We start from the raw sequence: 26,789 nt of genomic DNA on the forward strand, positions 1-26,789 counted from the left end.
CGGCGCTTCAAAGTTGTCGCTACACTTAGCATTTCTTTTTTTTTTAATGTAAAGCACACACATGGACTTTAAATTGAAGATGACTTGCACGCCGTTGGGTCACGCTACCTGGAACAGTCACTCGGCTCGTGACTTAATAAAGAACGAGGAAAAATAAATAATTGAGTCGTTATTTATTTTATTGAATGCCGGGGTATTACGGGCGAGAGAGATAGAGAGAAAAGGATGCATAGAAAGGCGGGGAGGTTAGCCAGAGGCAGTTCCGTTTGGCTACTCTGCACGAGGGGAAGGGTGAAGAGGCATAAAAAGAGAAAGAGAGCGGAAGGGGGAGGTAGAGGGAAATAGAGACGAGCACGAACAAACCGCTTACACTACAGAGCGGTAGGGGGCGGCGTTCTTACAGTCTATCGTGAAGCCCCGCAGACCGCAGGAACCTTAATACGAGTAAGGTCTTAACGAGAGCAAGGCCTTCAGCCTGGATGTTCTGTGGGAGTACTGACCTAAAGCTTTGGGTTCTGGTAGTGGACGATTGTCCAACTGGTCCAGTACTCTGCACATCACTTGTCTCTGGACACTATATCGCGGGCGAGAACCGCCACCTGATTATGAGCCAACCCGTAGTCGGGGGACTCCGGGATTAATTTTCCCAGCCCGGGGATCATTCAACGTGCACCCAATGCACGCCACACGAGCGAGTGTTTTTGCATTTCGCGCGCATCGAACTGCGACCGCCGCAATGGGTACGAAATGAAACGTTACGAAATTTGAACCCAGAGGAATCAGATTAATAAGCGTCTGAGCTTTCTCACTTTTCTTACTTTCTTAAAGTTCTCCCATCGCATACTTTTGTTCGTTTTTTTATTGTTTGTTGCAGCTAATTAAGCTGGTTTGGAAACGTAAGTCAAGGTAAACTTGTAGCTTGATTTTATATAATATAAATGGAACTTATCACAGAAACTCGAACTGCACGAGGAGGAGGAGGAAGAAGAAGAAGCTGGCTTGGGTAAGCCAGACTGCGCTGTGTCCTCTCCGCATTTATTTGCATTAGAAGATAGCAATATTAGAAATTTATTTCTTGGAAACTTGGTAAATCCCAATCCGTAAGCGTTGGCCTATGTTTTCGTTCCCCTCTGCTCGTTGTAGGTAAACGGAATACCCGTTTTCTAGTCCACGACTATCTTCCTGATATCGAACACTTGTCATGTTACGCTAGCTCTAAGTTGCCATTCAGAGCTCACTAATACATTTACCACTGATGTCCTTCGGACACTCCTTAAATTAGCAGATAATCGCGTCTTCTTCGTCTCTCGTTGATGAAACGATTCTTGAAAAATCCTCTAACCGTGCGTGCTTGAAATGGAGTTATTTAGAAAACAGCAGCTAAGCGGGCATACGGCAGCAACTCCTTCATTCTTGTCGAAATTAGCCCATGGAAGACCACATTACTGCTGTTCTCACCATCCTTTTGTTGCTTTGGGACGCTGCACTCGAATGAATGAATGAATGTCTTTTTTATTTACTAGGTAGAAAAATATATGTCTATATGTTTACGGAAGGAGATATATAAACAATTAATTTGGAGTACAACGGCAGTGCACAGAAAATGCACTCAAATAATTCCCCCCAAAACATAGTTAAGTCAAAAGAATCTCTACAACACAAAAAAGTACCTCATCGGATTTGAAGCGTTAGGTATCGATGAAAAAAATTATAGCAACTCCTCCTTGGAGATGACTAATGTGGGAAAATGCTTAATATAAGAAGCGAGGTTATTCCATAATGCTAGTGCACAATAGTAGGCGGTGTGCCTACCATACTTGGAGTGTATCGTAGGCAAACAAAATATTTCCACTAGAGTCAAATATGGTTACATTTAGCCCATACCAGACTATCATTCCATAAAATATTGGGCATAATAAACTAATCTCTAGACGAGAATGAGAAAATTTCTAGCTTAAACTGGACCAATTTCTGTATACTGAGTACGCCGAAGCCTTGGAGTTGGTGCGAAACGTTATAAGGTGTGTATGGAATGATAGTAATCCAAAGGCTTGGTTCTGCATGGATTGTAGTGGCATTAGGCATGCTGGATAGGTGGTACCCCATGACGGGTTGCAGCATTTAATATGGCTGCGGACGAAGAAGTATATGTTCAGCACTTAATGAATGAATGAATGAATGAATGAATGAATGAATGAATGAATGAATGAATGAATGAATGAATGAATGAATGAATGAATGAATGAATGACTTTTTTTTCTCCCCGATCGTTACTGAAGCACCTGTGATGACCACTCGGCTAAGCTTGGGAATGCTTCGACTCGCCGTTCCTCTGTTGGTTCTGACATTGCTGGTGGCTCCGACAACCGCGCGAGCGATGAAACGTGAGCGACGATTTTTTACTTTCCTCATATTTAAATTTCGGATAACTGCAACTTGGGCTTGTTGGTATCGATTCCAACTGCACGGTCCTTTTGTTTGGTACTGTCACTTCGTGTCTACCCTCAGTCTTCGCTGTTTGCGCTGTGATAATTACCAATTAAATTTAGCTAACTTCTGGAGTTTTACATGCCAGAACTACGATTTCATTGCACCCATTGGTGAGTGCGAATTGTAAGGGCATGACTGACACACAGCATGCTCCGCCGCGTAACTTGTCGTTTCTTATGTCCACCGAGATGGAATTTATCGCACAGCTGGTGATTCGCAGTATTCTAGGTCTATTAGAAAAATATTCGTATTTACGAGGAGTGACCATACGATTCGAAGACAGAATCTAACAAGGCATTATTCGATTCGTAACTCGAAAATTTCAAACTTTCGCACACCCCTGCCCCCAACTTTGGAGCATTTAGCGACTCTCGTACTAAAAGAGTAACTACACTGCCTATTGTCGTCTTTATAATCGTGCTCGGCTTAGTTTTACGTTCTACAGTCTCACAGCCGATTTAAAAGGTAATGGCATAGTAATCGAGGCCATGCTAAATTTCTATCTGATGCACAGCTTTAGAAATAGCATCGCCAAGCGGTTTGGCTTGGCGATACTTAGCTTAATGTCCGAACCCTGCTTGCGCTCCTTTGTGGTCCTGTAGAGCTTTTATTATTCTATTTATTTATTTTTTATTTTTGATCGTTCGGCCCTTAGCGCCGCCTAACTTCGGGGCCACAGTTTTCTACAAGTCCATTTCAGTAAAATTTTAAAAAATTGGCGATCCAACGTTAGGGCACACTATTGGCCGAAGGTATACAAACAAGATGCAAGATGTATCTAAAACCTCGTGAGCCTCGCTTGAGGCTGACGAAGGCTTCGACGGGAATTTTGGGCGCAGGCACCTTTCCCCGAGCGCGTCACCCCTGAAGAAACCCGAACGCCAGGGCGGGGTATACGCTTGTGTTCATTTGAACCAGTGGGTGCCCGGCGGTTTCCTCCCCATTCCCTACTCACTGCCCGAATCTAGTGACCCATACCCGCGTGAAAGAGTTCGGTTGAAGAGTGGCACGTATGTACGCATTGCAACATAATCAGTTAGCCAAGTTGATCCGATAGTTCGTTCCTTACCCTGTCACCTCAATACAGCAGCCCGATGGGCAGCCCCCCACTCGACCACTGACTACCCAGTGACACAGGTAGCCGGCGAACGGTTAGTTAGTGCTTACATAGATAGATAGATAGATAGATAGATAGATAGATAGATAGATAGATAGATAGATAGATAGATAGATAGATAGATAGATAGATAGATAGATAGATAGATGGATAGATGGATAGATGGATAGATGGATAGATGGATAGATGGATAGATGGATAGATGGATAGATGGATAGATAGATAGATAGATAGATAGATAGATAGATAGATAGATAGATAGATAGATAGATAGATAGATAGATGGATAGATGGATAGATGGATAGATGGATAGATAGATAGATAGATAGATAGATAGATAGATAGATAGATAGATAGATAGATAGATAGATAGATAGATAGATAGATAGATAGATAGATAGATAGATAGATAGATAGATAGATAGATAGATAGATAGATAGATAGATAGATAGATAGATAGATAGATAGATAGATAGATAGATAGATTCGAACCCGGATATCTCGAACCCACATATAACGAATTATTGTGTAGAACTAACAGCTGTAAAATTCCCTAAAAAATCAATGTATAATATTTTTATTTTATGTATTGAATTATCTATATAACAAACTTTTTTGCGATCCCCTTCAGATTCGATATATCCTGGTTCGACTGTAGATAGATAGGCCCCGGAAAGTGCGTGAGGTACCCTAAATATGCTGACGCATCAATACGGGACACAGGCATTGGGAACGGTATACCAGCCAGGTGAACAAAATTACGGAAAGTAAATGCGCACTAACGCAATCGAAATTTCGAAACGCAAACTGCTCGGGGACGCCCCTTCTAAAGCTCGCGGCGTTCTCGGCCCGTTTGCGCAGCGTGGTTCCGTCGCTGCCTGCTTTCCAATCGTCTGGTGTGCGTCTCTCTGCTGAGGCAGCCGGACGCCTGCCGTGTCAACGCCGACGGCACGGACGACTGCCCCGCCGGACTCATGTGCTGCGAGGAGACACGATGCGGCGACAGGCGATGCGTGCGACAGCAGCTCGTCTGACCAGCGACACCTGCCTGACCCCGTCCGTGTCGTCAAGCGTACGTCACTCGATCTCGTCCGAGAGCCCCCGATAGGTGGCGCCACAACCGCGATGGCGTCGCCCCCTGTGGTCGAGGACAGGTTTTGCGCTTGCCACGCCCCCTATGTTCAACAGTGGCAATGCTTCGGTGGTCTCGAAGACTTTACCAACGCCCGTCGGCGTCAGCCTCGCCGGCTCGGAAGTGCCTTTTGGTCGTGTAGATTTCTTTCTCGGGATGAATCCTAGGGCTGCGTGGGGACACTTACACGAGAAGGCACACATAGTGGTACCGTGCTACGAGTTATCTCAAGTCGATATCAGTGACCACATTGACCCACAGCAGCACGACGTCGTCGCGCTATCCACATCAAATTGCAGGTTTGCGTTGTGCTTGTTCAATTCGGGCGTTAATTAAAAAAAATTGATAAATTGCGACTGACGAAGTCCTATTTAAGTACTGCTGCATGACAACGCAGGTCATCGCTAAATGTTTGGAATGAGGGAACAGAGCGACCTGCCTGCTTCAAATGAAGAGTTCACAATCATGTTGCTGCTATATGGTTTGGTTTGGTTTGGTGCCTGCAGTTATAGCACAACCAACTATAGGGGATTGGCCATGAATCGGGAGGCAGTGGGTCTAAAAAGAATAAATACCTAAATAGGATTTTTTTCTACTGAAAATGAGATATTAAGTGAATTCTAATCGTCAATAATAATTTTCATGCTATAGTTTCTTAAAGTTGGAAGTTAATATTTTTGGTTTCTTGTTGGGGAAAATAAAACAGTAAAATTAGCATGGAAGTCTCCTTGCTTCCATTATAAAATTATATTTGTTTCTAGTGTGGCTGGCTTATTCTGCACTATATTATCACAGCCGTAGAGAAAGTCAATACACTCCATTATATTACATTGCACATTCACACGGTCGCCGTGTATAGTTCCAACTTATTATTAACTTCCTTTAGCCAAGCTAGCACCGCACTTCCGGACGAAGACAAAATTTTATTTTGGCCTTCCAGGACACCCCGCTTTGTGAGCTTGGTGAGGGACACCTCCGGGCCGTGCCGCGTCCAGGTCGAGTCCGCACTTTTAGCCGCGAGAGTTCATGACCCATCGACGATGTTATACAGTGCGTTGAAGAGCCGATGGCGCTCGCCGCAGACGCCGAGGTAGTCGTCAAAGTTGAGATCGACCACGGCCAGGCCGTTCTGGAAGTGTCGATTCACCACTTCTGCCTGCGTCGAGAGGCGAGAGAGCCGTATGCACTCTGGTCAGCCCTGTCTCGATACTTCCTTGGTACGCTTAATACGTCATCAGCCGATTTTAACCTCCCCCTTAAGGGAGCTCAATATTCCGGTTCTGCCGTCAGCCAATCTCACGCTATGCCTCCACTTTCTCTAATATCGTAGCTTCAACCACTTCTTTGCCACGCGTGGCAACGGTTCCCTTTCCTGGACACGCGCTCTGAGAACTACGATAGGCCATCGGTTATCTGTTCCAAGCATCACTAGATCCCACCCAATTACATGTTCTCCAGTAATCAGTGCATCCGTTCCTATCTGTACCTTCGACAGCCTGTCCAATTGCTCAGAACCCATTATCAGAATCACAAATTTATTATTGCGATAGCAATTGTATGGACACTCCTGCAGGCGCATTTCTGTCGTCGTTGTCGTCGTGACGTTCCGTATAAAGTCCACGGGCGATAAAATCGTCGCCGCGCACCGTATGATATATGTGCGAGTTAAAGCGTGGGAGGGTGAGCCGGCAGTTACGGCTCAATGTCGCTCATGCAAGCGAGGAAAGCGGGGAGGAAGCGCGCCGCCTTCCGTCGCGCGCAAGGCTTCGGGGGGAGTAGGGAGAGGGGTTCTACTGCGGGCGGCCCGGGCGGCCGCGCACACCCGGTCGGGCCGCTGTATCTTGAAAGTCATCTGTGACGGGTACAGAGTGGTTTGCGTTGACGGGAGCTGCTGCACGAAAATCAATTCGCTCGCTGCCGCTGCCACCTTTCCTCACTGCAGCATTCTGACAGCGAGTTCCCGCGGTCATCGACTGAGATGTGTTCATGTCGGCTGCTCATGACAACATGCTTGTTAATTTAGTTATACTCCTATACCATTGTTAATTTAGTTTCCTATGGCCATGAAAAGAAAGCTACGGAGGCAAAGCGCGCACAATTGAGAGCGCTTCTGAAAAGAGTTCGGTGTTTTAATCCACACTATTTTATGTCGGCGAAGACAAAACATCAACACCTCATTCTCAACTGTTAAATAATAGAGAACACATCACTGAGTGCAAATGTATACTTATTTTGCGGCGTCTCCCTTCCGCGGAAACGCGAAACCATCGCACGTACGTGGAAGCTGCGTCTGTTCCGAATAGCCAAAAGCCCTTTCAAATGCTGCCGGACTACCTGGCACAGTAACACATGTGCAGTAGACAAGCGCCCGTAGTTTTTCCTTCATAGCCACAGAAAGTTGTGCGCGAGAATTGTATGCCTTTGTTTACAAGTTTATATGACCGATGAAACTGCTATCTATACTCTGTATAGCTGTCCACTAATTTGCTATCGCAATCGATGCTTCGCCTTTCGGGCGAAACTGCGACTTTCTTTTAATAAATGTTCGGTCATATTACAGCATCTGGTGTACAAAAGTAGGTTCCATAGTCAAAGACTGTACTGAGGTCTCTTGTTAAAAATACAACTATGATATTTAACAACTTTTAGATCAATGTCATGTAGTTGACGTTTAACAGCGATAAAATAGCAAGCTTAAATTTCATACAAAAAAGGTGAAATCTAAATGACTGAAAAATTCAAGGAAAACGATGTCACAGGCATTTTGGCTCCCGCATGGAACAGTTGTTCACGATACAAGATGGCAGTATATCCATGTCACTTGAGTAGGTAGCGCACTGGCAGCGTGCGTCAACAGGTGGCAATTAGTTGCGGTCACTGCGCATCCTTTTGCGCTGTCACCTGAACGCCAACATATTGAGGCTATAGGCGCCAGATTCAGCTCGGTGCCAACCATACGCGCCTGCTGCCTGTAATCGACTTCGCCGAAACGGTAATATCCTATTCTTGTAAAAACGTCAATCATTCATACCATCTGGACGCCTTTTTTTACAGACGGTTTTATCTTGTCAAGGCTTGTCGCATTCGCCATATAAATCCCACATATTTCCTACGGAACAAAAGCCGTTAACAAGTGAACTATAAGGTGGTTGCTTGGGCTAGATGGTAATTTATGATAAAAAAATGACGTACAGCGCAAAGGACAAGCACAGCGAGAGACGACATACACTGCGCAGTGTATGTCGTCTCTGGCAGTCCTTGTCCTTCGCGCAGTACGTCATTTTTTATCATGAACAAGCCTATTTTCCATATGTTCTACTCTGATCCACAGGCCCACAGGTGGGCCGTGTTAGGGAAGCCTACAAGCGCTAGCAAAAAAGAAAAAAAAAGCAATGCCGCATGCCTAAGGGAGCCTCTCTATAGAAAATCTAAAGCCTTCACATAGAAATTAGTGCAGTGAGTTTAAATCAAATTTCTAGAGGCTAGCGCCCGCAGCGACACCACGAGAGGCTTTCCGCTCAAGCCGCGTGTATGAAAAGTCCTTCCTTTCAAGCAACCAACTGCATCTCGCGGTTGTTCGGCAAAGCAAGCCACCACCTTGGCTACCACGATCAAAACCTACACATGCAGTGCTCCAGCAGAACTTTTGGTTTGGATAGTTGGTGCACGTTATTGAAGTACTAAAGCGCCAAACAGACGACACAAGAAGGGACACGGACGAGCGCTCGTCCTTGTCCCTTCTTGTGTCGTCTGCTTGGCGCTTTAGTACTTCAATAACGTGCAGTGCTACTCACAATGGCGCTCAGTGCCTTGGACGAGAAGGTGACGTAGCAGTCGTGTAGGTCGTGGTACACGTGACACGCGGTCCTCGGCAGCGGTTCCTCCGCCGTCATGTCCGCAACCCTGAGGCACACCTGAACCATTCGCACGGAACCAGAATGCAGAGCACACGGGGTGTGTTCCCTTCGGGCCAGCATAGGAGACAGTCTACGTTGATGGCTCAGAAGACAACTTCAAGTGCAAGTACTAGAATGCATCTCAAAGACGTCTTTACAACTAGCGCCTCCTCGTGTCGACAAGGAAAAGCTAAGAAAAGAGAAATTAGGTAGAACATATACTGGATTTATGTTCACGTAAGCAAAGTTTTTTTTATTTGTGAACAACGGTGCATTGAAACACAACACATAAAATCTACAATGAGCAGTCCTCTTTGTTTACAGAATGCGACTTATCCTTGGTTCCGGGATGTCTTGTTTACTTTTCCTCTTCCGCAGCTGTCTCAGTCTTCCAAGAGGAGTGCCATTCAAAACTGAGAGAAAGGGACTACTACACTTCTTTCACGTACGTCTGATGACGTCAATTGCTTCTTTTTGATTGTTCAGCAGTTCAGATTACCTTTCTTTTCATTTATCTGTGAAACCCATTCGATCTTGCTACTGCCGAAACAAAAATATGTGCTGACTATTTGCGCACACTTGAATTGCGTGCTACTATGCACATGTGCCGTAAGTCATATGTGAGTGAACTAAGGACACACGTAGCACACAATCTTTCGCCAAACGCCACAGTAAACCGGGACTGATTAGATGTTAAGGAGAGTAAAGGGTGCGGAAAGGATGCAGGATGTACGTTCCGAATTAGGCACTATATAAGCCGATACAAAAATATATCATGTCATGATGCACCTGCGCAGTCGATAGTGGTTGGGCAGTGACATGAAGAAAGCTTTGCTTTAAAACACACATTGTATAGGTGTATTTGAACGTTCTAAAAACGAAACGTAGCTTACATTAGGAGCACTACAAAGCTTGACAACGTTTTCTTGTGCACAGTCACCCTTCCCGTCGAGTTTTCAAGCATGCTGCACAGTCGCCAACTTGTTCGAACAGCCAAGTAGCCTGTGTCAATTTTTTTTTTTTTTACTTCGATACCATCTCCGCGAATTTGCCTATTTTGCCGGCTTCGTCAAAATTGGAACGAAACTGCTGTCCATTTAGCCGTCTATAGAGATTATCGGAACGTGTTATGCTACATTAAATTATACATAGATCTCGCATACTTCAAAGGCAGCGCAAGCTCAATGCATCTATTTATGAAACCCGCCCAACGAGCGCTTTTATTCTCTCGTCAATACAATGCAAAGAGAATGACTGTGCTAGTGGTGTTTAACAACTAGGGCACCTCTTCGTGCCGCTGGCATATGTGAGGACCCAACTTATTCGCGCGAACTTCCGCACGCCTTCCGCACGCTTGCGGACATGCGCACAACTGCACATGTCTTACACAGATGCATAAATTTCGGTCTTACACTGCTCGTGCGGACTCTTTGTAAACCGAAATTTGTGCACCTGTGTGGAACATGTGCAGTTTTACTGCACGTTCGCACGAGTGTGGAAGGCGTGCGGAAGTTCGTGCGGATTGAGCGTAAGTCGTCCCCAAGGGAACTATTTTGTGAGACGCGGAGGGATAAAAAGCAGACTCAGCAAGCGTTTCTGCAGGAGTTTCATCTGCGTTCTTAACTTGTCATCGAGTGTGACTGTCTCTTTGCCTCCGCTCTTCCCGTGATTTCGTCATTACAGACGCAATGGTTAGTGCAGTGAACTTTGGGCGCAGAAATCCGGAGTGCCCACCTGGGCGAAAGGAACCCTCTGAGGATTTATCGCCGACTCCTTGCGGAAGCAGTTCCTGCCTGCCTGGGCGGACGGCATCGGGTAGCGAAGCGGCGCCAGGCTCAGCGACAGAAGGCTCTTGGTGGCAACGGACAGAGGCTTGCGCTTTAGCCACTCGAACCACGGCTCCTGCGCCAAGCAGCGAGGAAAACCGGCGTTATCGGTGACGTAACTCGAGGCCTGCTTGAACGAATTCTGGAGCGACGTACCGGCAGTTGGACTCAGTGTTGACTTTACGCTCTCAGACACACTACAATGCCAACTTAGCTCAAGTACACCCGGGATCAGATGAAGCGAGCGCTTGTTCTTCGTGCCCTTTCCTTGGGATCGTCTTTGTTCGCTCTCCTTCATTTCCGCAAGAGTCTGTGTACAGTGTGCTTATGCGCCTTGCCGAATACGCGTGACTACACGAATAGGAGTGAAACGTATGTGTCGAGAATTTCGACGAACCTTACTACGTTATACGGCTGTATGCTATACGCTTCGTGTGGTTCTGATCTGTATGAGTTCCTACAGTTGGTTCCATTTACACTTGTCTTAAGACCGAAACCTAACTCACTCGTTTAGAACCTCGCTGAAACAAGTCGCACCCTCAAGAGAGAAAATGTCGTGACTTTACTGTGCGCAGTCTGGCACGTGCGGGTGCACGAGTACATTATAAAACTCATTCACTGTATCAGTTCATACACCATTGGGTTCGCGTCGAGAGCAGCTGTAAATGCGTTCGGCGGCGCTGCGATCGTGGCAGTGAAGCCGGCCTTATCGTGAATGTACCGATAGGGCAGAAGAGGCAAAGCTTGTGTGATCTGGGTATAGGTGAATCGCTAATCAAATGGATAACTGGATCTCTGGTCACTGACAAGCTGAAAATGGAGTGGCAAGAACACCGCTGCCCAAGTCAAATATACCTTGCGTATATACTCCATCCAATTACACTCGCTCGATTCCACGACGTAACTACGGAAGCGAACTTTTTCAATATGAGCGTCTCTCGGGAACGTGTGTCTTGAAGCGCATGGGGCGCAATGAACCGGGGCATTTCGGCCTTGTGAGCGGAACTTGCACTGAATTGTAAGGTTATCACCGAGTACAGACATTAGAACAGAAGGTATATACATCATCATCATCATCATCATCATCATCATCATCATCATCATGCTATATTATGTCCACTGCAGGACGAAGGCCTCTCCCTGAGATCTCCAATTACCCCTGTCCTGCGCCAATCTACATATTTATGCACTGAGCTGTCTTCACCGTCCCCACAGCTGATTTTGGATGCTTCATTTTATTCTATACAGCGAACAGACTATAAAGCCGGTGCCTGCAAGCAGCCTCATGCGCTTCCACGTACATACTGGCTGCGAGCGTGGAGCATTGTGGTTAGTTTCAGCGATTTCGAGGCAAACAGCGAGGAATCGACCATCCGTCAAATACCTCGAATATATTTGGTCGCTTTCCCTCGAAATGCTGTGGGAGTGCAATGTAGTTATAGGAGGGATGGCAGTTACTCCGGAGACCCTGTCGTCGAGGTGGGCCGCCGCTCTGCGCAGCTCAGACCTTGGAATCCAGACGTGGGCAGTCCAGCAAGCCCGTGAGGCGGCGTTGAGGCAGGGCCTTGACGTTCCTCCATGGGAGACCTGAGCCCGGGTCGCGTTAAACCTTCCCGGACGTACAAGAAAGTTGTATCCATCCATCCATTTCCCTCGAAAATGTTTTTGCCACACTCACGACAACCTTATGGGAACTTCGATTTCCATTTTCCGTAGCTAAACCTATAACGCATCGAGAGGGCAGTTAGCGCACGAAATACTCACAAAGAAGCTTCCATCGAAGGAGCAGGTCACGTGGCTCATGTTTGGAATGTGCGCCCACACGACGACGTTCTTGAGCAACCTGGTTAGGAGAAAATGCAAGTGCTGTGTAAATTGCTAAAGTGAAACTTAACTACTCTTGATACGCATGCCCTTGCGGCTAATAAGCCACATAGTCCAAATACACACCAAGAAGTCGGCTTTTGATTCTTTCATTTCGATCAAAAGTAGTACGTGATCAAAAAACCTGTAAACTGTGAACACGAATACTCATCAGGGGAGCATGATTTGAAGCTTGCCTTCAAAGTTTAGTCTATGCTGACTCTATTTCTACAGAAGGGTTGAAATCTGGGCCAGTTGGTACATACTTGAACGAAAAAAACAGTCAAAAACACAAAGGACAAGAGGAGAGGTTCACACCCCAACGACTGGTTGTGGTGTGAACCTCTCCTCTTGTCTTTTGTGTTTTTGACTAGTTTTTTCGTTCAAGTATGTACCAACTGGCCCAGATTTCAACCCTTCTGCAACCAGTCGTTGTGGTATGAACCTCTCCTCTTGTCCTTTGCGTTTTTGACTGTTTTTTTTTCGTTCATCTATTTCTACCACCTTTCTATAATTTCTATGTCTAGTTGCCCAACTCAGATGCATTTCCACGTTAAGAGCGTGAGCAGCGACCTACGTCCCTGACACTGTAGACGTGCCTATTTAGACTAAACATGGGTGACCGATTGAAGACGGATAATTTTGACCTGCCTTAACGAACCTGGCATGTGGCTTCTCTCTTTCAGGTTCTTATACCCACTGGATCTTTGACTTGAGAACTATCCACTTGAGAAGATAGATTTGAAGTTGAAGCATGTCCGCCCAAGTGATAAAAAACCTGTTTACCTGTAGTAAGCCTCGTACTTCACGAATGCCCTGTCGTCGATGGCGTCTTCAGGGATCACAACGCTAACCTCAATGTCAAATGCACCAAGACATTCTTGAAGGTTCTGAAGGAAAGAAGAATGAAGAGAAAGTGAGCAAGATCACGGGGGAAGGTCGAATGTGTAAAGTACAAGCTTATTTCCGTTGAAAACATTAGGTATGAATATGCTTCGTACAAAGAATACAAAGTAGGCGTTGCAGAGTGGTTGCTTTTCAAATGGAAATAAATATAGTTAACGTAAGTGTCGCTGAATGGTGACGCTGAATCTGTGTCATTAGACAAGGCTACGGATGCAGGTGCGACCAGACTATGTTCACTGCATGTGTTGTGACTGACGTCACTGCTGACTGTCAAATGCTATGACTGTTTGCAGGGGTGACGGCGTTTTACTTGTCAGAACCTTGCAGAATGATTCGCGCTGTACCTATAAACTGAGCAACGCGTACTAATTGAAGTGCCAATTACAAGTGCTTTCAAACGAATCCGGCCATGCACCCATAGTGACAAAAATGCCGGAAGCCGAGTGTTGCAGTACGAAGTTCCGATATATCACCAGCTTCTCAGCGGGCGGACGTATGTTCAGTTCCTGCTTGAGGCGAGATTGGCTATTTCCAGCTTGCGGCCGGTGTTTTCTGCGTGTAGCTATATTTCCACGAGAAAAAAATGGCTGTGGCTTAGCTAAGGTTAAGCCCAGGATGCGAAGCATACTAGCCTTTATTTTAGTTGTTGAACCACTGTTTAGCCTGGTGAACTGCTGTTGCTTGGCTATATTTGGTTCAGCTAGACGAAGAAACAACTCATGCAGGCGAGCGCACGAGCTGAGACCCGGCTATGTAGCTACGCGGCCGCAAGCGAGCGCACGAGTTGAGCCTCCGCTTTTGCAGCTGTTATGACGTCATATGGTAACTACGCGGCCGCGCGCGGCGCAGCAAGGAAGAGCGTGGTTGTGCGGCTAGTATGCTTCGCATAAAAAATAAGGCGGACCAAATCAGTCCTTCGAGGTCTGCACTCCTAAAGCTTGCATTGTCAGCGCTTATCTCGTGGACCGCTCATCTAAAGGTCCATCGACATAGACGGCAAGCGCTGTGCGCGAAATTTCTCACCACGATGAACTGGTGGTAGGCGCCGTCGGTGCTAGCTGGCGGGTGGAAAAGAACGCCTTCGCCTCCCATGCGCCCGGCGAACTTGTGCAGGCTGCGGCAGAGGCGCACCACGGTCATGTTGGTCACGTTCGGCGAGCTGAGGACGCGGAAACCCTCCTCCATGGCCCGTGGGCCTCCGACGCCCACGAACAGCCGCACCCACGGGTACGCCTTGCGGCGCTCGGCGATGTCGCGGTACCTCTCTGCACGCGGCAAAAGTGAGTGAGTGAGTGAGTGAGTGAGTGAGTGAGCGAGCGAGCGAGCGAGCGAGTGAGTGAGTGAGTGAGTGAGTGAGTGAGTGAGTGAGTGAGTGAGTGAGTGAGTGAGTGAGTGAGTGAGTGAGTGAGTGAGTGAGTGAGTGAGTGGTAAACTGAAGCTGTAAGAGAGAACGAGTGATTGAGAGAGTTCATAGAGCGAATGAGCAAACCAAAGAATGGGTAAGTGACTGCGAGTGATTCAGGGAGTGATGAGATGGGTGGGTGAGAGCGAGCTGTTGTGAGAGAGTGTGTGAATGTCGGTGTTCCTGAGAACATGTAAGCGAGCAGTGGATACAGAGAATAACTATATCAGTAAGTGAGAAAGCCCATTTACTTCAGGCAAAAAAAAAAGGTTCGCTTGAATATGATCGATATATAACCTACATAAAAATTTTGCGAGTACGCGTGCTTGCTAAACACCCAACAACCTTATTTTTTTCCTGCTTTTCTTTTTTTTAACATTGCACTGCTTTTCGACTATCTATGAGGCTCTCCAAGGGAGAGGCCAAACGTAACGCGAAATTCGCAAAACAAGCACCAACCTTCGTCAGCCGTCAAGACGGCGACGCTGTCTCCTCCTGGCGAGAGATCGAGGCAGCAAAAGATGATGGCGGAGCACAGTTCCAGCGGCAGGCTGCTCACCGTGTAGGTGAAATCCTTGGAGTCAAAGAAGCACCACATGGGCTTCCTGGGAACGTCTGCAGCAGAGGGGCGCGCGTACGTACGCCGGTTACGACTAATCGGCAAGTCAACCCACGTCGAACGTTGATGCACTGCAATTAATTTTGTCCTAGTTTTGTTTTTGTATTGCATTTACATTTACGCACTGTTCTTTGCCTCACCGTGCAACCTTTACCCTATGTAATACCCTCCCTAGAGGGCCTTTACCGTTATTGTGAAATAAATAAATAAATAAACAAATAAATAAATAAATAAATAAACCGGCCACTTCTCAGTGTCAAGCGCTCATAGTGACACTAACGGACAGGCATGTTAATGCGCAATACGGTTGAAAACTTGAACAGGCGGCAGTACGAACTTTGATGGCTACATAACGTTACTGTGGTTGTATATTCCCTGCTCTCTTTCTTAAACATGATGAAAATATCAAGTGAATGGCGCTCCAGTGTTTGCTAGTTTACAGAATGCTGGAAAGAAACACCTTTCTCCAGCAGCAGCTGCCGAAAAAGATAGAGACACACTAAAGTGATAGACTAAAAAATGTGGGGTTTTACGTGCCAAAACCACTTCCTGATTATGAGCCACGCTGTAGAGGAGGTTCAGGACAACATTCATTTGGGCTAGATGGTGCATACTTGAATTAGACAGGAACAGCGCCAACTAAGACGATCACAAGTGGGAGAACGACACAGGACAAGCGCCAACTTCATCTATCTTTATTCACCGAAAAATCAGCAAATATAAGGAAATTCACAGACATGCGCACAATGACCATAATGCATCATCTGCCAAACCGTTCTGGATAGGACATTTCGCTTTTGAAGAGAGTCACGGAAGTATCACTAACACAGTTTTTTTTCTCCTTTCTTTATATGGAATGCTTCCAAAACCTCACGTGCCTTCGTTTCCCTGCTTCTGCCAAGAATCTTTATCTTTCCGAACCGCGGTTCACAATTCTTGCAGTACTGGCATCGTTTTCGTGGCGAGTGTTCTGCCGCTCGGTCACACGCAGTAACGACCAGGTCACAGTCAGGTCAAGAACATGCTTAACCCTAGCTCCCCTGGCCACGCATGAGCTGATCAGGAAGAGCAGTTATTTCACGAAACTATTTCTCTGTGTGATACCCGACATTATTCCCGAGCAGCAACAAATCGAAATGTTCACTTCTTTATTTCGCAAATGAACCCACACACATGTGTGAGCTGGTCTTTTAATTTAGGGACATTCAGAGCATGAAAAAGAGTGAAGCCTAAATTCCAGACTACTTAAAACTTAATATCAAAGCTTTCGAAAGAACTTTGAAACAAAAGGCATCAGGATTGCATTCTCGACTACCTAAAAGTTTAGCATGGAAGGTATCGGAACAAATTCGCTCGCTAGTCAAAGGAAGGCGTCACATCGAGCGCAGCGAGTACGGCTTCTCGAATGAATGGCATCTAAGTAGTCTGCAGCATCTTGCACTTTTTACAGTGTCAACTGTTTGAACGTGAAAAAAACCGTCGGAGCGCATAACGACACCAAGAATTCTTGTTACCATGAGGGCTTTGTCGGCATGAACTCCAGGAATGCCGACTTCACCATCTTTGTCAGAACGGTGTCTCCTTTTTTTTCTTTTTTTTTCTTTTTGTGAAATACAGGGTGCTTCATCAAGCTGCAGGCAAAATTCTTGTAGTGGTGCAAGCGACGACGATAAGCATTTTTTTTTAATGGAAATGTGAAACTTCGAATCGGCGTTCGCCATCTTCGTAGTCACATGTGCCCAACCCACACTAATGTGTCAGCGACAGTTCGTGTGACCCACACTCGCGATTTTCAGGACATCCACGCTCAATTTTATGTTAAACGGATTCTTTCAGCCATTTCAAAGCCTAACTAGAAATTACTTTTCTGTTTAAGAAGAAAATACCCATGTTATTTTTTTAGTGCGGTCTCGAAGCCAGAGGTCGTGTGCTTCAGTCAGAGTGCGTCATCTTGCACGTGCGATAGCAGGCCCCTCTAGCGGCTGGTTTCCGAAATATCTGCACCAGTTAATTCACTGTACCCCCACGAATGTGCGGACGGAACCTGTAGAGTTTTACCGAAGGGCCGCAATAATTTATATCGTGCACCGACACGTACACTTCGCTGACCATCACTAGCGTAAAGAAATGCTCCTTGGTCTTTAGCAGCCCAATGACGGACCTCCTCTGGTGTATCTTTTTCACTACATTGCTTTTTGCCCCACGCTATTTATTGTGACGTAGAAATACCCGCGGAGGACACGACGTTGTGTACACAGCCACTTTGCGGGCGTGAATTGGAATAAACATGGCGTATGACACTGACTAGGAGGGAATACGGAGGCGCGGGGAACCAGAAACAGGTCGCTAAATAGCAAAGAAAGAAAGCATATCCGAACTCTATTCAGACACAAGTTAGCACTTGTAAACAAAATAAAACTAAATGAGGTATATATGCCTAATTTACTATAATTACTTTATAGATACATCTATAAAGCCGAGGGAATTGCTGCCCACTAGCCATCAGCAGGAAGTAGACGCCCCAATTCGTGTGCTGAATCCTTATCCTCGGCAAAAGACAAATTCACATCGAAGCAAGCTTCAGAGGGAAATATATACAAAGAAGCCGATAGGAGTATGATGCTAAGACCTGCCCCTCCCATTTAGTTTAATTTCACTGCTTAGATGAATTTCTCGGAAAGTAACAATAACAGCACGTGGAATCACTATAACAGCAGGAGTGAACAGTAGTGCAGCACGTGGCCGCAAACATGTAGATGAAGATTTGACAATTTTTCTTTGTATATAATAAATGCACCATTTGAGCGAAACTCGGACATATGAACGAATTCAAGTGGAAATATTGGTGTGCTTCTTTGGAACAGTGCTAAAGTAAACAATCTGGCACAAAAAAAGCACATTGAAAACCTTCTTCGGAATGTACACAACACTACTGACGCGAAAACTAGGGGTTGGGTTGATCTATTCAGACGAGTGTTCAATATGGTTAGACCCGCTGTATAATCCACGACCACCAAACCATCCTACACCTATAGTGGAAATGACAGTGCACTCCTCTTCAGCAGATACTAACTGCTTTTTTTTTTTCTGTTGACCTCGGGAGGCTAGTTAGATCCATGCTATCTTAATTATAGTCGACCAGGACGCAATGCTTAAGCAAGACGCTGGCGTCAGGAGCACGCTGGCCTCCCTGTCTTGGCGGCACGGTTGATCCATGTTAGTCTGCCTACTGTATGCGTTGGTTTCTCAGGAAAAAAAAGTTCAGCTACAGATTTTAAAGTGTCCTCACGTGCAGCCCAGGACACCTTGGGGACTTCCGACGTGGTGATGGCGTTGTCCGGTGGCATGGTCGTGACGAGCACACGTGGAGCGTCGAACATGCCTGGTCGAGCCACATACCTGTCACATAAAAAAAACAAATCGTTAAACTTTGGAAAAAAACAAACTGTAACGTGTACGCTACGAGTGCTATTTTAGAACGTCTGGAGTTCAACTTTTTCGCTGAGACATCGCGATTGAACGAGCTGTACACAAACAATGCCAGTTGCGTATCGTCAAGCGTTTTCTCAAACAAGTTATCAATCTAAATGAAGCTGCTTGATTGACTTCTGACTGTACTATATTTTCGACACGTGACCAAGCCTCCGTGCGCCTCGTCGCAATTATAGCGCGTACATACGCAATCTTCGGTTCTGTGACCAAGACTATTCGCAGATATCCTAAGAAAAACAAGCCACTCCATTGTCCATGTGTGCGTTGTCGAAGTAAGGTCGTATAAAATAATTGGATGCAAAATTGAACCTTGAGCTTCATTCTGTCGGCCCTTAGAACCCAAGCTGAGGAAGGTGCCTGCAAAGGCATGCAACACTTAGCAAATCAACGTGCATGACTCACTTCTGGAGCATTGTAAAGCTTAACCTCGGCGAAGAGCGCAGACAATAGGGGAAAAAAGGGGGAATAAGGAACAAATGCGCTGTGTTCTCTCTATCCTGTCCTGTCGTCTGCACTGTTCCCAATCTCATTAAAATAAAAACGACCCTCGACCCTCGAAGTGAACCCGCATTCAGCTTGAGCGCACTTTTCTAATTTCTGCCGTCATTCTTTATCTAATTATTATCTTGTTTATCTCATTGTTAATCTTAAATTTTATCAAATTATTTCTCTTATTTTTAGCCCACTTCAAGACAGCACATTTACGTGCATTATTAAATGACTATTTTATTTCACATCCCATTCACTGGGATCCCATGCTGTTGTTGTTGCTTCATCTTCTTCTTCTTCATCTTCTGACCCCCGCACCCCCTCCTCCTCTTCTTCCGATCCTATGCGTACACTCGGCGCAGGTGCGCTGCCACAGCTTTCTGTGGCAGCGCAGCGAAAACTATGGCGCCAAAGTACACATTTATTTACTGCGCATTGGCATGTAGTCCCCGAATGCAAGCAACTGGAAGCTACGCAGCGTAAAACAAACCGTACCGAATATTTACTTTCTTTAATTCAATATTTCGTTCCTAACAAATAAAAAGCTTGATTGGGAAAATGATTTCCCTTTCTTACTGCTCCCAGTTGTCTGGCTTTCGGGCATCCATCATGTCTGCTTTACCTGGTCCTGCAAGCCGCCAGCAAAACGTCGAACTCGGCATAGCAAGACAAGAGCAGACGATCCGGCATAGCAAGGCAAGAGCAGACGATCCGCACGTGCGAGCGAGTGAGCGTATAGCTTTGGCTGTGACGTGACGACGGAAAATAGCGGTCGGCTTTGTAGCAGACGATTTGCGAGAACACGGGCTTTGACACTGAACCAACAGGGTGGGCTTCGCTCGTTCGCGAGGTACATACCTGTAACGCGGGAAAGGTCTGCCTGGGCTGACTGCAGGTGGCACAGCGCTCGTGAATGCCGCCAGCGGTATCGAGCTCTGCGTTCCATTTGGAGTGCGCGACTCTGCCGGAAAGGAACCAAAATGTTCACTATGAAATGAACTGAAAGCTAAAGCTTATATTGAGCTAAATTTGATTTGTAAACATGATTTCTTTGAAACTAAAGGAATATGGTCACTCGTCAGCTATTAGTGTTTGGAAACAACAATGTGGAAACAAATCGCAAGCGGGAATCTTTGCCTTTTCTTCGGTGTTGACATAGGTTACCAAACTGCGAGAAACTTGGAGCGCGACATCAGGTCACGCATGCTATAGATGCAAACATCCCTCGGTTTTGTACTACGCTCTTCCTCTGGGGTACATTTCCATATTCAGCTGATGAATAGGAAGGACAACGATGCTCATCCCAGCCGCGCAACTAACTGTATTCGCATTATTACTTGAAAGCACAGTGGGGAAACTGTATACAGGGTGTACTTAAAAGGGCAGGAAGCACTGGTCAAGATGGAAGCCAGCCAACATCCAGCGAAGCACGCCGTCGTCATCAGGTAAACAGTACGTGACCACTTATGGGTACGTCCCACAAAATCCACAAGTCAACATTGTCGTCTTCCAGTAGCACGTAGCAATATCTTAAAGGGAAACCGGTGAACGTAGTCTATTCGTCTGCGAGATGAACGTTTTAAGTAACAAGTTTGCACCGTATAGACAACGCCACGAACCGCATCAAAGTTGTGCTTAACACTCATGATCGCTGAGAAAAAAAAAAGTCAAGGGCTCATTATCTTTAACTGGCATATCCGTGCATTTCGCCACTGAGTTTGCAGACACAGTTCCCGAAACTAGTGCAAAGTGCAGGATCTCTGCCAAATGGCTACGACTTCACCTCTGCTTGGCTTCGATTTCGCAAATGGGAGGTACACCTTAAAGTAAATAACTGCACATTCAAGCAGTGAAGCTAGATTCTATAATTACACTACACCGATATTTGCCGCGAAAGTAACTTCTGCCTCTTTAAGAATCCACGTAATGAGACAAAATTGCGCTAATTTGATAGGTCTGTTTCCAACTGAGAAATCACCTGGTATGGAGAGAAAATACTCTCCACTATCTGACGGCGTATCTATGGGCTCTTTCCTGCAAAATGAGCCAATAAACGCCCTCATCACAGCAAACATTTTGTCATGGTTTTTTTTCCTGGTTTGTCTCATCTTTATTCTTAAGGCCGTAAAAAAAATATTGAAGACAACATCGAGCTGAGCATATATCTCTGACTAGAGCAACAGTAGTTCAAAAATGTGTATTAATTCTACCAAATTCCATGGGCGCGTACAATCATAATATATGGGCAAATTATATCTAACACAGGAGTTTGACAATGGTAGCTATTAAGTGTCCATATCATTCACTTTCCGTGTCATAGTTTCGTATCATCGCGTTTACATGTCCAAAAAAAGCCGCCAACAAACAAAACTTGAATTGTCCCCATCAACAATTCAATTTCGTCCCTCAGGGGTAAGGGGGCTAGTCATCAGTGTTTCCATTTTAGCGATTTTAACGATAGATTTAGCAAATTTCTGGTCTGTCTAGCAACAAATTTTTTCAATTTAGCAGCCGGCGACTTTTCTATCCACGTGAGAGAAAAATTGGCGACATCTTAGCGACTCTGAAGTTCAAAAATTTGCTTTAAAAATAACCTTCCAGGGGCGCATGTTCTTATTCAAAAGCTGCATGCAATTGACCCAAATTAGCTGTGTGACGCGTAGACTGTGTGATCATGCTGAAACAATGGTTGCAAAACGGTAAAGGATCACAGGGTGCTCACAAAATGAATGTTTTCTGTATTTTTTTTTTTACGATAGCAATTTGAATGGGTCCTAACGCTCCTGCTTCTACGCTTTCATTGCATACAAATTGGAATGGTGTACATTCGCAAATTTTATTGCGAGATTTATAACGCAACAGGTGGACAATAAGACAGATTGAATGTAGAAAGCCGTAACGATAGGAGTGGTTGGGCTCGCTCATGCGAGCCTGAACGCACTGCTCTCTTATCACGTGGGTTTTGGACAAACCACTCTTGCTAAGGGTCTTCAGGTAAATCAAGGAGCTGTATCGCAGTATTTGGCCTGCATAAGGTCACGTGACTGCAATCGCGTTGTTAGCATGCGCCCTTGTGCGTCTTGTAGAATTCTGCTATCCTTTCAGGAGCGCCGAGAACTAGAAAATTCAGTAAAATAATGTAGACCGCATGTATTTCGTGCTAAGAAAATCTGGTTGTTTGTGTTCTTTTGAAGTGTGCTGCATTTGGAAAATCACAATCTGGAGGTAAACGGCGAATTTCAGCTGTCGTCGCTCGTCGTTATGCAAGTCTAACCGTTAAGTAAGATCCCACAACGCACTGCTCGTAAATTTACAGTTTATTCCTGACTCACGTAGACTCTATGCAAACGTGAGACATTTTGGTAAATGATTTACGCCATGCTAAAGTGTACATTAAGGTGTTCCAAGAACGCCCCCGTTACCTAAGCTTTACTCACAAGCTTTAGCGACAATATCAGCGACTTTACAGGAAAATTTAGCGGAGATTTAGCGACACTTTTTTTAGGGGGGGGCACTTTAGAGACACGCTTCCAGAAAATGTGGCAAAACAGTTAGTCAAGGGACGAACTAGCACCCTTAAGAGTGCGACATTTTTTTTTTACTGTGTTGTTAGCGGGAGTGCACTAACTAAGGATTGGTGCCAATTACTAGACCCGTTCCATCTACACACTGACCTGGTATAGCCATCAAATAGGCTACTCCGATGATGCCGAGGAAGCCGAGCGGGATGAGGCACAGCGACAGCCGGTACTTGCCGTAGAGCCGGGGTTGCAGGGCACCGCCTTCCTCATGTCTGTGTCTCAGGTGGGGTGGCACTACACTGGGATGGCATACGAGGTATGCGCACATGCTGAGTTGAACACACTTTACGATGAACTCGCTGCAGTGAGTCGGTGGCAGTGGCGTTAAGTTGTTGAGCACCAGGTCGTGGGTTCGATTACTGCCAACGGTGGCCGCATTCCCACTCGACGTGGGCGGTAACGTAAACGCTCCTGTCTGCCAACCTTCCTGTCTACCAAGACACGCAGAAGCGCTGACATCCAACTAAATTTTATTTTGAAACGGCACGATTATATACCGGGGAAAAAATGGGGAAAAAGGTTATACGTGAGGAAAAGGGGTACCAAGACAGCATTATATGTCTCAATTTTAAAGCGAAAGCTTTACTGGCCGCGAACTTGCGATTTCGCCGTCGCCGTGCTCCGAGGAGGCACATGACGTCACATCGCGTTCCTCGTCGTTGCGCTCGCCTCCGCTCGCTTCGCCAGCTGCGTCGCATGCCTGATAACATGCCGGAGGATTGAAAAACAGAGCTCGCGTGCGCCGCAACCACAGTTGAGGCGGCAGTATGGACGGCGACAATTCTGATAAGCAGGACGACGCCTGGAATCGACGTCGGAACAAGATGAAGGGGAAACGAATCGCCCAGGAAACAGACGAACAGCGCGCCGAACGACTGGCTGAACGCCGCAACATAGCTAGACAACCAGACTAACTTGGACTTGCAATCAAGATTAACCAAGGCTAACCATACTATGCCTTACCTTTCGATACGTATATCCTGGCATAGCCGGGCGAAGCCACTGCCAGTCTTTTTTGGATTAAGTCTGACGGCCACTGTATGCCGTTAAGGAGACGCCTTTATTTATTTAGCGCCAGCGTTTCAACGAGAAGACTTAGTCGAGGCAACAGCTGTTTAGCATAATCCTCGTTGCTCCGAGTATGACCGCTCTTGTCTGGTCTACGTTCCCCTGCAAAAACGCTCCGCCTAAGTGCCGCACGAAAAAATAGTCGAGCAGTTTGGCATTCAGTCAGGTTCTGCTTCATTGCATGAAACAGCTGTTTACAAAAAAAGTAACTGGAACGCCCATGCCTGTCGTCGGACACGTTGAAAACTAATATCCCGGAACTAGTGCTGTCCAGATAATTCGTTCCAAGTGCATACGCCGTGCGAACTCAGCGGCTATAATTCGTAGATTGAAATGTGTGGCGCAAAGTAATTAATTTAAAAGTTAATTAGTGTAATTACGTTAACTATTCAATTGAACATTTTCATTTCTCGTAGTCATGGCTGTCTGGCCGAGTAATTTAGATTGAGGGTTAGAATTAATTGTGCTATCTGCCATATAGGCAATCTTTATACAAAATTGGTGCTGCTAAAAAAAAGCAACCTGCATACATATATACATATATTTGTGGCTGAGAAAATTCCACTGGCCCCAGTAGTAAAATGAAGAAAAAGAGAGCACGACGTACGTTGCACTAGCACGGTATATTTCACTTTCACGGTATATATATATATATATATATATATATATATATATATATATATATATATATATATATATATATATATATATATATATATATATATATATATATATATCACAGTAAAATCGCACCATTTATACTATTTTTGATGTACCAGTGACAAAGTGCAGTGTGGACAGGAATCCCGTGTTGGGAGCACAACAACTTACACGAGGCGACCGACGCTCCGGAGGTCTGCGAACAAGTGACGCGTAGAGTGTACGGATTACGAAACATAATCAAGAGGAAGTTCAAGAAAATTGAAATCGTCGTTAAGAGCGTTCGCTTCTAATCCTTCGATTATCCGCGAGCCTTTCCACCCACAACGTATTCTTCACAGACACCGCGAGAAAGTACATACCTCCGTCAAGCGCTGGAGCGCCGTCTGCTACCCTTGCTTCTGCAAGTAAACGTAGTCAGCAGTGAGAGTTGTAGATGTTCACACGACGGCGGCAGAGGCACGGTAAGTTATCCACATCCAAAATGTTCATAGCTTGTTCGTAGTTATACGTTTCGAACGTTGTCACACCGGTCGCCCTTACAGAACGCGAAGAAAAAGTTACTTCTGTTATTTGTAATCATAAGCTACACTGTAATAAGCCCTCTTAAGATGGAGAATTTGTGCAGACTTTGCTGTCGTCGTTATCAGGACAATTAAGAAAGGACCGTTGACACACGAGCGATATCACCGGTAAACATAAATCGTATTAAAAATTATTGCCTAGCACTGCAATTTCTATAGGAATAGACGATACACTGTAAAATAATTTACACCCTAAAAGTGAAAAAGGGTGTAAATGTGCCTATAACTCACACCCTTAGGGTGTACGTTATATAGATAACACCCTAACGGGGTGAGCTATAGACACATTTACACCTTTTTTCACTTTTTCGCGTGTAAATTATTTTACAGTGTACCGGCGCTGAAAAAAATTTCGCTTCAAAAGCCCCTGCTAACAACTCGACGTGCGTATTTTTTCATGGCTAGAAAAAAATCTACCTTGTATTAAGGCTGCTGAAACTTCGAGACGATTGTTATCACAGGCAAAATGCATGAACGACAAAGTAATGATAATGGCGATCATAACTACAATATCGCCAGTGTTTCTTACTGTTAGGTCGGGTAAACTCGGTCTCTTGTACTACCTAATCATGACGTCACTACGAGCAAGCGGCAGAGGCGCTGAGTTGACAGAGTAGACACTGTAACGCTGCTGTGCTGTCACGACTCTACAAAAGTGGAAGCCCCGAATCTTATAGGACTTCAAACCGGGCAGGACTGACAGAGCGCCGTTGACACATGGAGCCGCGGATATCACACTGGCGCCGCGCAAACGACATTCCTTCGTGGCGAATGGGAGAAGGCAAAGGATTACCAGCGTCTCTCGTGGATGGTTCGACAGCAAAGTGTATCTTCTTTTTCCGCTTGCCGACGGCCTGGTCGAGCTGCTGCTCTTCGTCGGCCATTTTTTCTTCTTCTGCCTCGTCCTCTTCTTATCACTTCACTGTCCGGGACTCTACACTGCCTGTCATCTTCATCTATTAAAGAATGCATTCATTTGTTTTTGTTTTCTGACATTTTTTTTCATATAACGACACTCGCCTACTATATACACTTTAGTGGCCAATAAACGGCAGGTAAGAGAAGGAACGGGTTTGCCTGTGGGGGAGCGTTGGCCAACGAAGCTTCTTTATCGAAAGTGGCACCACCGCATTGCGGACAGCATAGAGTTTCTCATTATGATATAGTGAGAAACTCTATGGTGGGTGGGATAGAGTATGGAGTTTAAGTAGCGGATACAAGCATTGTGGACTGAAGGTAGGGCGCACTTTGCACCGCCTCGACCCCGTACAGCGCCAAACGTTAAAAGGCAACACTGGCGTTTTTTTTTAAATCATATTGGGATATTGTCGTCTTCAAATGATTGTCGGCCGTCGTCCCGTAGAAACAAAGGAGCCAGCTTCGTCGTTCCTGGGCGAAGTGGTGCTGTACACTCCGACATCTCAAACACATGGCGACCAGTATAAAAGCATTCATTCGTGAACATAAGTCGGGAACACGCAACCAATTCTTGAAATTCGTTTTCAAGAAAACTAAATGACTTGCGGTCATACCTTTTGGCACAGATAATCAGAGTGCAAAAGAGAACGAATATTCAAAGTTTTACTAAGGTCACTGGACATGGGAAAGATCGCCAGAGTTGCTCTTATTGGTAACGTCAGTAAACCAGGTATGAAGAGAAGC

At 45.6% G+C, this 26,789-nt stretch overlaps 1 protein-coding gene and 1 long non-coding RNA gene across 3 annotated transcripts; one reads left to right on the top strand and one right to left on the bottom strand.

Moving 5' to 3' along the window:
• The first annotated feature begins 953 nt into the window (after positions 1–953).
• On the top strand, positions 954–5,097 carry LOC135896630 (uncharacterized). Of its 2 annotated transcripts, none has more exons than XR_010562761.1 (3): positions 954–1,003; positions 2,280–2,384; positions 4,471–5,097. It is a non-coding gene; the product is annotated as an uncharacterized lncRNA (long non-coding RNA). The 2 variants fall into 2 exon arrangements; XR_010562762.1 differs by lacking the exon at positions 954–1,003 and adding an exon at positions 1,120–1,143.
• A 547-nt stretch (positions 5,098–5,644) lies between these two features.
• On the bottom strand, positions 5,645–26,025 carry LOC135896622 (uncharacterized). The gene is made up of 13 exons (XM_065425098.1): positions 25,921–26,025; positions 24,906–24,944; positions 24,715–24,739; positions 22,909–23,054; positions 20,093–20,195; positions 18,543–18,652; positions 15,094–15,249; positions 14,256–14,497; positions 13,113–13,216; positions 12,228–12,306; positions 10,372–10,539; positions 8,536–8,655; positions 5,645–5,897 (listed from the first exon to the last, which is right to left on the bottom strand). Exons 1-13 carry the CDS (start codon positions 26,009–26,011, stop codon positions 5,766–5,768), a joined length of 1,515 nt encoding a protein of 504 aa, XP_065281170.1. The 5' UTR covers positions 26,012–26,025; the 3' UTR covers positions 5,645–5,765.
• Positions 26,026–26,789: the final 764 nt, after the last annotated feature.

The sequence above is a fragment of the Dermacentor albipictus genome, chromosome 7 (assembly GCF_038994185.2).
Source record: "Dermacentor albipictus isolate Rhodes 1998 colony chromosome 7, USDA_Dalb.pri_finalv2, whole genome shotgun sequence".
NCBI classification, from domain to species: Eukaryota; Metazoa; Arthropoda; class Arachnida; order Ixodida; family Ixodidae; genus Dermacentor; species Dermacentor albipictus.